General features: G+C 36.0%; 1 protein-coding gene across 4 annotated transcripts in view; it reads left to right on the top strand.

The window, feature by feature from the left end:
- Positions 1-12,617, top strand: part of RALGAPA1 (Ral GTPase activating protein, alpha subunit 1 (catalytic)) — a 135,315-nt gene that overhangs the window by 78,880 nt on the left and 43,818 nt on the right. For all 4 annotated transcript variants that reach the window (XM_010583661.1, XM_010583660.1, XM_010583658.1 and 1 more), the window contains 5 exons: positions 878-1,012; positions 1,761-1,944; positions 8,937-9,801; positions 11,314-11,385; positions 12,327-12,450. In XM_010583661.1, coding sequence (XP_010581963.1) covers positions 878-1,012; positions 1,761-1,944; positions 8,937-9,801; positions 11,314-11,385; positions 12,327-12,450 — 1,380 coding nt within the window. The remainder of the gene's footprint in view (positions 1-877; positions 1,013-1,760; positions 1,945-8,936; positions 9,802-11,313; positions 11,386-12,326; positions 12,451-12,617) is intronic.

Genomic DNA, 12,617 nt, shown 5'->3' with positions numbered 1-12,617 from the left:
ATACTCAGAGCCCTTCATCATTAGGTTTATTATATGGTGCCTCAGAGAGACAAAGTTGTAATGTTTTTTGTGAAATGAGCGTGATGTTTATATGTTATTTATTAGTAAATTAGTTAAGTGGATTTTCTTTGAAAGACTTTAATTTAACTTGGGAAATATTTTAGAGAATCTTGCAGCTATTTATCTGAATTGTTTCCTCTGCCACAGCTAAGTTTTAAAAAATAAAAATAATTATTTGAAGCCAGTAAGTTATTAATAATTTGGTGTGTATGTGTGTCTTAATCTAATTCTGTTCTACAGTCTTTAAAAACATCCCCTAGAGGGTGTTGATTCTTTTGCTGACTGAGTAGCCTACAATACAGGAGGCAGTTGGATTTCTTTCAGATGGTACCTGATGCTACATAGTATTATTGACATGTTGTGAAGGAAATTCTGTGTTATTTATAAAGCACTAAATGCAGCTGAAATAGTTCAGTTTTGTGTAACCCTTGATACAATTACAGTGACGTTTATGTGCAGAATAGTGCATCAGCCTTAATTTGTACCTGTGTAATCTGTCATTTTAAAAACAGCGCCCTACAAATCAATTTTGGAAAATCATGGGTATCCTCTTAGGCACGATATCTGCTCACAGACTGACCATGATGAGAAATTGTTGTATGGATGGTCTTTGTTAAATATCTCAGTAGCCAAAGTTTTTACTGATGCCGTAGGTTTTGAACATACAGTGGCTTTTAAACAAGTGTGACCTGCCATTACTGCAGAAGATTGACTCTACTGAATTGAGAAAAGTAAAACAGAGAAGTAAAATACAGTGATAAATGTGAAGTAGCAGGTGCTGGTTTAATTGATTTGTAATTGAAAGTGTTTGTTCCAGTTGGTGGTTTCTTTACTTCTGTGCTTATTGGATTGGATAATGGCCTTGCCGTTAAAGACCTTGCTGCAGCCTCTTCACACTACAGGAGCAGAAAATGATAAGACTGAAAGATCTGTTCTTAATTGTATATATAAGGTACCTGTTTCTTTATTCGCTAAATGAGAATTTCTATGCATGGAGGTAGTGTCAGTTTTCATGGAAGTGAAGACAGCAAGTTTTATGTAAGCTGACCTCCATTCTACTGCTGAAATGTGGAGTGCTATCTTAGTTCTCATACATTCTACTGTAACTGCTTGTTCTTTGGTATATTTGGAATTGTTGATTTTGTTTTACATTTTGTGATGTTTAACCAAGTTCCTTTTTGTATATTATATTGATAGCAGATGTTTGTGTTGTAGAAGACCAGCTATATGTTTAAGATAGGAGGATGTAGCTTTATATACCAAGCAATTTTATTTAGCAGTAAGTGAAGTAAAAAGCACTAAGTTGTAATTACTGTCTTTAGGGACACAGAACAAAGATAGGTATTTTTTTGCAAGGGAAGGGGATTAAAACCTCCAGCAGCTTAGACCTAGCATACATAATTAAAGAAGATAGGAGATCTAAAAATAAAGGTAGTTTAGTGATTTGTTTTAAGTTTTGTTTCTTGTTTCTTCATTGTTAAATTCCACTTCAGTGTAGATGGTGTTTTAACAATTTTCTTTGCAGACCAGGGTTTGTTTCTGTAAACATTAAGCATATGAAATTTTCCAACATTTTGTCCTGCCTACCTGGTTCTAACAAATAAATTTAAAATTTTAAATAAAAATAAACTTCATTTCTTACAAAACTATCAAGTAGAAATTTCAGTAGTTAATGTCATGAAATTCTGGTTTTGTTCTAGGTTCTGCATGGATGTGTCTACGGGTCTCAGTGTTTTAGCAACCCTAAATATTTTCCTCTAAGCCTTTCTGATTTGGCATGTGTGGATTACGATCCTTTTATGCATTTAGAAAGCTTGAAGGAACCAGAACCACTGCATTCTCCAGACTCGGAGAGGTCTTCTAAACTTCAGCCAGTCACTGAAGGTTTGTCAAATTGCCTAAATATATTTTCTTTCAAAAAGATTTTATCTTGGTTTCCAGTATTGAAGTGTTGGTCTAAAGCATGTTTTAAATTATACCTAGACACTAGGTAAGAACCATTAGTATGGAATGAGCTAACATAATTTTAAGCAATTATTGTTCGATTAACTGAAATAAGTATCTTCTGAACAACATGAAGATTGATTTGATATGGATTCTTGTGTGCTCTGTGTATCAGCAAAAAGCGTTAAGTACTGCAACATGAATAAATGTTGCTTTTCATTTTACTTTCAGTAAATTAATTTATCTTTTCCTTAATTTTGCTCCTTTTTCTAAGAATATTTTGGATTTTTTTCCTATATGAGCTTGCAATATTGAAAGCTCTCTCTGAATTTTTTTTTAACCTATCCTAATTTGTTGTCAATCTGTTTACACTGTTTAAAACCACAGAGTTACCTAAAAAGAGAGATATTTTCTGTCATCTGCTTAGAACCTTAAGAGACCCAGGAATGAACATTTTCTTCAGAACTTGAAAATAAAAATAAAGAATCAAGAAACTAAGCTACAGAAGAGCAGCGTGTATTATGCAGTGTATCTAGTAAATATCAAATGGCTACATTGAGAAGAAAATTGAAAAAGATGAGATTAATACTGATACCAGAAACTCCGTGTAGTGCTATTCTCCCTCCATATTAAGTTGTTCCGTTTAGGCTTCCTTAAAGGTATTAAGAACCAGATAAATGCAGAAGCTCTTTGTAGCAGCTGTGTGCTAACAGCAGGTGATTTTGTGGTCTGTAGTGACTACGTGCTGTTTTTTATGTAGAGAAAATGGCTAATCATTGTGCCCTTGTCTAAGGCATGCTTCATCATCCTCAAGTACTTTTTTGGCCAAAGAATTCTAAACATAGAGCTGTCCCCTAATAAGCTCAGTATTGGATTGAACAAGTCTGATTTGAGAACTATTGGCAGGAGGAGCTGTAATTATTAAATTTACTGAAGAATGAAGCAAGGTACTATAGTTGGCTTTTTGTCAAATGGCTGTGGTATTATTAGTAAAAAGTAATCATCTGGTGGGTCAGAATGAAAGAGGCTTCGAAGGATTCATTCTGTCCTAATTACAGTCTCACCTACACATATTATGTAAAGCTAATATTTAAAGCATTTGCCAAAATTAACTTCCACTGCATGTTCATTACAGTGTAGTGTATTGTAGTAGCTTTTTATGCCTGGCATCTTTTGTATTCTGTAATAATCTGTAATTATGGGTTAGCAGCAAATGCCGTGTGGCTTGTTTAATCTGACAATCTGAAAAGACAACCCTGAATAGATTTCTCTTTGAATGAATGTAGTTGCACAAAGCCTTAGCATCGATATCTTCATTTTGCATTTCCGTATGTGATCTGTTCTTTTATGATTTCTTGTTAAATTTCTAAATAAAAGTAATTTCAGATGTTCCTTTTATCTCTCCAGATGAATTAAAGAAGCCCCATATGTTTTTAAAGTTTCAGGGCTCTGGAATTGTAAGTCAGATTGTGAAATTTAATTGGCAAACTACAGCATTATAATGCAACCGTGGTCTTGCAACCTTGGCACTTCTAGTCCACATTACCAGGCAGAGAATAAAATTGGCAGTGTTTAACCGATCACACAGCATCTGTTCTCCCTGGCATTGTTGGAGGAGTGAGAGGAGTAAACTTAGTGGATAACAAGTCTGGGACTCGATCAAGACAGGGGGTCAATTAGTACAAGCTAGCTGCAGGGCAGTATGCCAATGGGTCACCCTCTTTTTTAGTAGAGTAAAAGTGTTATCATGATATCTTTTATGAAGGAATGGAAATGGGCAGGACAGCAGTTGTAGGGAAATCGGGGAAGTTCTACAAAGACAGGGTGGGGTTTGCTAGACTCTCCTTAGGTCACAAGCAAAGCTGAAACTACTGAAACGCCAGAATTCTTAAGACAGGCTGCTTTTGATCAGCTTAATAGATGTGATTGTGATAACCATGTTATGCCTCTCATTGTTGAAGGTCAGATCCATCACAAGTTTTATGGACACTTGGCCACAGTGTGATGTGGTGTGAGACTATGAAGATACGTGACTTTCAGTGATACAGCTGCGTAGTGGGGACAGGATCTTTTGAGAGGCTGGAGCAAGCCCTGCGATAAAGATTTGTTAAATCCTCTGGAAACAGGCTATTTGGGGAGAGAAGAGGATTATTCCCCTCTCTGTTTCCGTAATTTTCCAAGTGCTATCTCTCATAGGGAATCTGTTATACCTAGGATTATCTGTGAAATTGTCTTTGTCCTCCTTTCTGTAGGTTGCAGGTAAAGTGGTAGATTGCAGTATAAGATACACAAAGAATAATTTTGAAATTGTTAAGTATATTAAAATGTTATATTTAAAACAGAATGAACTTTTAGCAGCTGACAATAAAGACATCAGTAGGAAGCTTCTCTTGCATCATCAGAACTTGTAGACAGCAAGTCTGTGGTGCTTTCATACATCTAAGGACACACGGGGCTCGTCTACATGAAGGCTGATGAACTGTTCCTCTAGCTAGTATCGACAACAGCTTCCTCTAGCTACAGTACAGGCGTACAAGTGCTGCCTGTGCTAATTAACTGCACCTAACTAGCCTGGATTCAGTGTCACACTGACAGAGGCTTGCTTTCTCCACGGATAGTATAGCATTATAGCCATTCACTATATGGTTTAGATGTGCAAAAGCTAACTTGGACTGCATTGTCCCATGATCTGGTTACCTGCTTCTGGCCTTTTACTTGTCATTACAGGACCATAAACATATGTGAGGGAGAATTAAAATGGAACCTCTCCTTCACAGCTTTTTTCTTGTTTATATTAAATGATGCAAACATGTAGGAAAAAGTAAAACTGAGGGGGTTTTGTGACCCTTGTATTAACAGGGAAGCTGGTTACATGAAAATATGTAGCATTAAACAAGAAGTGCTATACATCTTCTAACATTAATAGATAGCAAAATCAGACTATTGAACAGTCTAGTCATAAGGAAATAATATTTTATGGGATTTTTTTTGTGCAATTATGGGCAAAAACATTTTGAAACCTGTTTTTCTTAGATCACAAATCTGTTAAGAGATGGTTGTGATTGGAAGGTAGTAGTTACGTTGCATAGATACAGTGGTCTATCAATTATTCATTTCATGGATTTCCCCCATTTGTCGTATTTCTCCAAACATATTTTATACTCTTTTGCATAGATCGATCATTTTTCCTAATGTATTTCAATTTCTGAAGAAAAAGTTTCCCCCCATCTGATGTTTAGTCTTAGCTTTTATTCAAAAAACAGTAATGTAAAGCACTTTTAAGGCTTTGCAATTTGCCATTTTACTGAAAGGAGACGAAAAGTACACTTTTAAAAAAATACTTTATACATGGTGCATCCAGATTAGCACAGTTTGTGTTTTGTACGGGATATTCTAGAGGTGGGTTTTCTGTAACCGCATCTCTCTACGCCTGAAGCTTAAAATTAGACAGGAGTGAGACTTCCTTAAGCTAATGTAAAATACAGGTAGCTAAGCTGAACTGAACTCTCTTAGGGTCCCTCTAAATGTAATGGAGAAAGAGAAGAGTTTCCAGAGAGTGATTCATCCCATTCTCCAGTTTGGGCTTCTAACTAAGATAAATCAGTCTGTACAGGTGCATCATTCTTTAAGTAGCTAAAAGGATGTAGAGAGTTAAATTCCACCCTCTGTCATTACTTTTTTCTTCTGCTACATAACTGTAGTTGTTTAGAAGCTGTTCAGCCAAAGTTGAATTAAAGAATTAACAACGCATCTTAAGGAAATTCAGGAATCCTCCATTCATGCCACTGATACAAATTAGTGGTGATGGACCTTCAGCCTTTCCACAAAAGAGGTAGTTTCAGGGACTGAGAAAAATAGCCAATATGACATGCTTCTAGTAAATTACCAAATGATCATATACACGTGTAAATTACATTGCCCAAGCAAAAGACTGTACCATTGTAAAGAGAGCAGAGATGTGTTCACTCAGGAAGACAAGTTGGCAAAGCAGCCAGCTAGACTGCTTTAATATGTAACGATATGACTTAGTTTGTAGAATTTGTTGTAAAGCTGTGATGGCTTGCATTATTGCATATTTCGATCTGCCCTCCAGAAACCAAGAGCATGGTTTAGATACTCATTTTAAGAGTTCTAATATATTGAATGTCCAGTTGTTCCTCCTTGAGGAGATGTGCTTCTAGGAACAAATTATTAATATGTATCCTTTAAGTCATTAATTTAATTTAAAATTCTCACATTTTCAAAAAACATACTGGGTTTGGAGAGTTGGGGTTTTGTTTTTTGTTTTGGTTTTTTTTTTGCTAAGGGAAACCATCACCAAAATCTGATTTGCTGTGTGGCAATAATGTTTTAAGATTGCTTTATTTTATTTTGACATAACAGGTTACATCTTACCTTTTACTTTTCAGTATGCTTCTCTTAATACTTCTGATTTAAATTTTCTGTGTCATTTTTAGATCAACAATACTATATTCTGAGAGAAGTCTCAGTGAGAAGTACTGTTCTCATTTTATAAAAGAGGCAATAACAGATTTATATCCCAATTATTTTTATTTTTTATTTTAATTCAGGACCAAAATTTTCAGAGAAGGACTGTGGTAGGACTGGGAATGGACCTTCCAAATTTAAATTTGATGTTCCACTCTTTGTATCACTGCATCACCTTTCTTTTCCATATCTCCCTTAGGGTCCTGAGGGAGTAAATCTATGCACAGACACAATACAGCCATGGTCAGCTTTGAGATCTTTAGGGTTTGCCACAAAACAGTAATAGTAATAACTTATATGCTAACAGGTCCCTCTCATTTCTTCAGGTTTTTCAGCAGAACTTAACTGAAGGCATTAACTTACACAGTGTGAGACTTCAGGCAGATGGGAAGCTCACATGTCTTTGCTCCTAGGAACCCAAGAAGAATATTACCTTACTTATCTGTGCAGTGCCAAGTGCTAAACACTTGGCATAAATATCCTGACAAAGATGAGCCAGCCTCTGCATTGTCCAGGTGCTGGTTAGTACTGCACTGACAAATTATTCTCCAAGCATCCAACTTATTTTCTCTTTGTCTTGTATAAACTTGCTTACAGTTCCTTCTTGTATTTCAGCAGATGGCACTATAACTTAATTTCCTTGTATGCTGTCAATATCTGGACATTTAATTCAACTTCACTGAATGTTTTTGTGTTTGTAAATTTTAAAACTTAAGAAGATTATAGATAATAAAAACATAATATCTAATTTTTTATATTGGTTTTCAAGGCGTTAATTCATTAAAATATTTGAGTTTATCTGAGTTTTGGAATAGTATAAAAATTAAGTTGATTTTGCCAACTATTAACTGGATGAAATATTTCCCTTTTTGCAGTTCAGATCTAGTGCTCCCTAAAGGTAGAGAAGAGCCAGAATCCTAAATGTCTCTTCCGTGTTTTACCCAAACCTTGGGGGGGGGGGAGAAAAGCAAATATATATTAATTGTTTATTTTTGCTGATGCAGAATGCATCCAGTGCTTCAGAAACTAAAGATCGTGTCATGACAGTCAGTATGCATTACGAATTTGCTATTATTCTTCCAGTTAAGCCAATTAAGACACCTTAAACTGCAAAAAGAAATTTGTTTATTAAGCATAAGTTTTTATTGTGTATAAATACACCACATAAAGGGAAATGAGTTAATTCTACCATACTTGCATGTCCAAGAGGTTACATTTTCTCAGTAAATACTGAATGAAAAAGTAACGTGGTTCAGAACATTTTAGTTTGATGGATTTTTGGTGAGAAAGAAGGTGGGAAGTGTTTGCAGCAGTTTTCAATGTTTGATATAGTTTAAAATATATGATGTAATCCTGAGGAATACAGTCTTGCTTTATCTTCCCCTTGTAAGTCCCAAATTCAGGGCATCCAGTCCTGTTATAAGAGAGGGGCTGCAGAAATATGTGCTTTGCCATATTGATCCTGTTTTCTCTTCTACCTATGATCTTCTACAGTGTAATGTTTTTGTGTATGGGTTCTTCAGTGGGTACCCTCAGCCCGTTGAGGGTTGTCTTGCCTGATAGAATCGCTTTGACCAGCTCAGTACTTTATGGGTAATGTAGAGTGGATTTGATAGAAGAATCCAATAACAATAAAGTATTGAGTCAGCAGCGTGTGGTATAAACATTAAGAAATACCTCTTGTGAATTCAGATAATGTTGCATGCAAGTGGAAGGTACGCACCAAAGAAGGAGGAGGCAAAAGCATATGCAAATACCAGTGCATCTCACAAGATGAATGTCATGTAAGATAGGCACAGTTAACTTCTCTTTCTCCCTCCAAGTTTTTCCAGACTGAAACTTCTTAAAATGCAGTAGGAGCATGAGATTTGCTTTTTGAAAACTTTGCTGCTGTTAGATTGTGTTCAGTATAGATAGCCTGGTCTTTGATTTGGTACTTTAAAATCATCCAGTATTATTCTCAACCTAACCTGCAGCTGTATGCTCCCCAGGGAAATTAAGATGGATTAGAGCTTTTGTGCATCTATGTTCCTTTGTTTTTCACAATGTAATGACGTGTATAAATATAAAAATCCATTGCAGTTGGAAATGGACTTCTTACAACACAATTATGATCTCTACTTCATCAGCAATTTAAGATTTATTTTCACTAGATTAAGAAACTGTGTATTTTAGAGGAACCATGCTGATTACAAAACTATATGGTAGGCTGTAAAACAGTGAAGATGCTTCTTTAACTAGCTTACGATTTTTCATGCTATTTATATATGAGACCAGTGTTCGTCAAAATACATGTTTTGCATTACTGAGTTGGCTGTACCCTAACCTTGCAGTGCCCATTCTCTGTTTAATACTCACAAGGAAGAGGAGACCAGAAGAAATACGTAAATCTCAGTGTTGTTTTCTGAACTCTTCTTTTAAAACCTGTGTTCTTCCTCTTGCAGTGAAAACTCACATGCAACAAGGATTAATTTCTGTTGCTGCTCGTACTGTGATAACACATCTAGTCAACCACTTAGGCCACTATCCTATGAGCGGAGGTCCTGCTATGCTAACCAGTCAAGTGTGTGAAAACAACGACAATCCATACAGTGAAAGTCCTGAACTTTCTCCTGAACTTTTTGAGAACCCAAACCTTCAATTCTTTGTGTTAAACAATACTTCCCTGGTGTCTTGCATACAAATCCAAGCAGAAGATGACATGCCTGGGGGAGGACTGTCTGCTGGACTTGCATCTGCTAATTCAAATGTTAGAATTATAGTGCGAGATCTATCTGGCAAATACTCGTGGGATTCGGCCATTTTGTATGGACCTTCATCTTTATGTGGGTCTTCACAACAAACTTCTTTTGCACTTTCATTATCTCAACAAGATAAAACAGAAGATGCTCTTTCATCTTTTGAGTATGTGGAGGATGTATCTGCAAGGGATGGAATTACACTCCAAGTAAAAAGGAAATTTAGAGACACTGTACCAACATGGGATACCATTAGGGATGAAGAAGATGCCCTTGATGAGCTCCTGCAGTATTTAGGTGTTACAAGCCCTGAATGCTTACAGAGAACTGGTGTCTCGCTCAACATTCCTGCTCCTCAACCAGTCTGCATCTCAGAGAAGCAGGAGAACGATGTCATCAATGCAATTCTGAAACAGCACACAGAAGAGAGGGAGTTTGTTGAAAAGCATTTCAATGATTTAAATATGAGGGCTATGGAGCAGGATGAGCCAACCTCACAAAAGCCCCAGTCAGCATTTTACTACTGCAGATTACTTCTCAGTATACTGGGAATGAATTCTTGGGATAAAAGGTAAGTAGAAAAGACTCACAATTTAAGAACTTTCTTTTAAGGAATTTTGCTATTCTTACCGTATAATAATAGTTGATCATAGAGTGGGTTAAGCCAAAAATACTCCACACCAGCCAACAAAAGAAGAGAGGGGATGTGCAACTATGGGGAAAATGGCAGTTTTCTTCTGCATTTCAACCTGTCATTTAGAGAGACAGAAAGGAGGAACCTGTTGCCTTTATTGCTATTTATATTCTTTCTTTAGAACAGTGTTGGAAGGTGAATTGCAAGAGTGATATCTTTTCTAATAATCCTTTCACCAACTGTACTAAGGGGTAGTACCATGGATAAAGAAGGCATCTTTTTCGCTTTCTTTGCTTCCCATGTATGTTCCTGCAAAAAATCATTACCTTTCTATGCCAGAATGAGACTCTGAAAGTGTCATATTCTCAGCTATTGTGATGCTGGACAGTGTCCTGCTGCTTTGCCTGCTAAGAGCATGCTTGCCTGCAGCCTCAAAGCATTGCATCTGTGTTAGCTAACGAGAAAGATGTGTCCCCTACTATTTATTTCAACATTGGCAATGTTTGGGTATTGTTTAGAACAACAGGAGACAAGCCACTTTCAGTTACAAAAGTAATGTCTCTGTTTACACTATTATTTTTGTGGGGGTATATTAGGTGTATGTCTGCATGTACATGTGGGTATGTACAAATATTAGCATCCTAGAATTTAAGGGTCTTCCTGAAATCTTCTTTTGCCATAGCTGTCAAACTGGGTACTAGAAATATTTTCTTACTGTGAAGGGAAACAGATAATCCTGTAAAACAAAAATAATCTGTGTCACCGAGATATCACTGGAATCCCACAAAATTTTGGTGTCCTAACCCTTCTTATTTGGGTCTTTAATTCCTCAAGGAAGTCTAGTTTTGAACAGTACTGCTCTTAAATTCATTCCACTTTGCTTTGTGGGAAACATCTTAAGCGCAGATTAAAAGAAATGAGAAGTGCCTTTCTTGTTCTAACATATTGTTTTGGTTTTTGTTTAAATTGTTACAGCTGGCTGGGTGACTAGTGAGCTGTGTTCTGCTCTCCTCTGCAATTCAGAATAGCAAAAGCTCTGTGTTTAATGCACTAGCTTCCTAGGACACTGGATTATGAAAGCATTTTTTGTCACTAAGCACAGACATTTTGGCCTAGTAAAGTGTGCAGGTTATATGTGCATCAAAGGCAGTTCTGTCTGTTCTTCTGTAGAGAAAAGATTGATTTCAGTTGGATCCAATAGGTTGATAGAAGAAAGTGGAAAGAAGTAAAGGTTGTTCTCAGGGCCATAATGGATATAGAAGATTTCCTGGAGTAAAAAAGTTGCTTGTATATTTTTTAAAAGATATCTTAATATTTTATATACGAAAGAACTAATGAAAAGGCAAAAGCATTTGTTGACTGTTCTTGAATGGACCTGGAAATGTTCTTGTACCATTCTGTATCTATCAGTGAACAGGTGATAAGAGAGTTACAAATTTCTCTATTTAGAAGGAGCTTTCATCTCCTGAAGAAAAATGAGAAGTTACTTCGAGAACTCCGAAATTTGGACTCAAGACAATGGTAAATTCTTTTAATGGCTGCCTACTTATTTGTTTTAAGTGTGCTTGTACTTAAATGGCTCTAATTTCAATAGATATGAGAATTGAACTATTTTTTTAAAGTGTTTTATAAATTATTCATGCATTTTGGACTGTATTGTAGTTATTGGTGTTATATTGAAGTTACATTGGTGTTATTTGTAGAGTGAAACTACAAGTAGAATACCATGAGACGCAAGAAACTTCAAAATAACTTAAAATTATGAACATTTGTATGTATAACATGAAATAGTTTTAAAACTTTGATATATCAAAGTTTTGATAAAGATATTTGATAAATCACATTTTAGCTTCAGCTAATTGTTTATATGTTTTTCAGTAGTGTTAGTTGAAGAGATGAAATTCTAGTTGGAGTTGCAGCACAGAATTAAGACCTTTGAATTGGTTTTGTAGAAGTTGAAATAAAATCCAGCGGAGGCTTTAGAAGTGTGAGAAACCACTTTCAGTTGCTCCAGTGTCTATTTAACAGCAATCTGTGAACAGAAGACATTCCTATAGTACCTAAAGATTCTTCATTCAGTTGCATAAGCTGCATTTGCCACAGCTTTCACAAGGCACTGTTGTTAATGGGCAGTGCAGTGTCGATAATGCTTGTGTTACAAGTTTTGCTCATTTCAGAAGGCCACCTATTCTATTAGCAATTGGTACTGCCAGCACCATCCTAAATCTCAGAAGTGATGAAAGGGGTAAATACTGTTCATGTATAGCAAAGCTTTAGGCTCTAGAGGACAGCACGGGAATATGAAAATAGAGAAGGTATTCAAAGGGAAGCCATATAGTAGTACTTTACTTTCACTGTCTTTTTCAATGTTTTAAAAGCCATGTTCTGTGTGTACTGTTTGCATATTTTGATTTCATATTAGTAAAGGCACTGTCATGCAGTGACCATCCTTTGTTTTACAGCCGAGAGACACACAAGATTGCAGTGTTTTATGTTGCTGAGGGACAAGAAGATAAACACTCCATTCTTACAAATACTGGAGGAAGTCAAGCCTATGAGGATTTTGTAGCTGGTCTTGGCTGGGAGGTATTTATTAAAACATTTCTATCCTAAGTTTGTTTACACAGAAAATTACAGATCCCTCTAAATATTATAAGTCTTTGGCTCTTTAGCATTACTCACAGGTACTAAAATACACTGGTTTGCAAGTAGAATGCAGACAAGAATTCTGGTTTAATTTCATTAGCAATAGT

This window comes from Haliaeetus leucocephalus, unplaced genomic scaffold (genome assembly GCF_000737465.1).
Source record: "Haliaeetus leucocephalus isolate CR32 unplaced genomic scaffold, Haliaeetus_leucocephalus-4.0 Scaffold932, whole genome shotgun sequence".
NCBI lineage: Eukaryota > Metazoa > Chordata > Aves > Accipitriformes > Accipitridae > Haliaeetus > Haliaeetus leucocephalus.
Note: the sequence above shows the minus strand (reverse complement) of the source record. Positions and strands in the feature narration are given on the sequence as shown.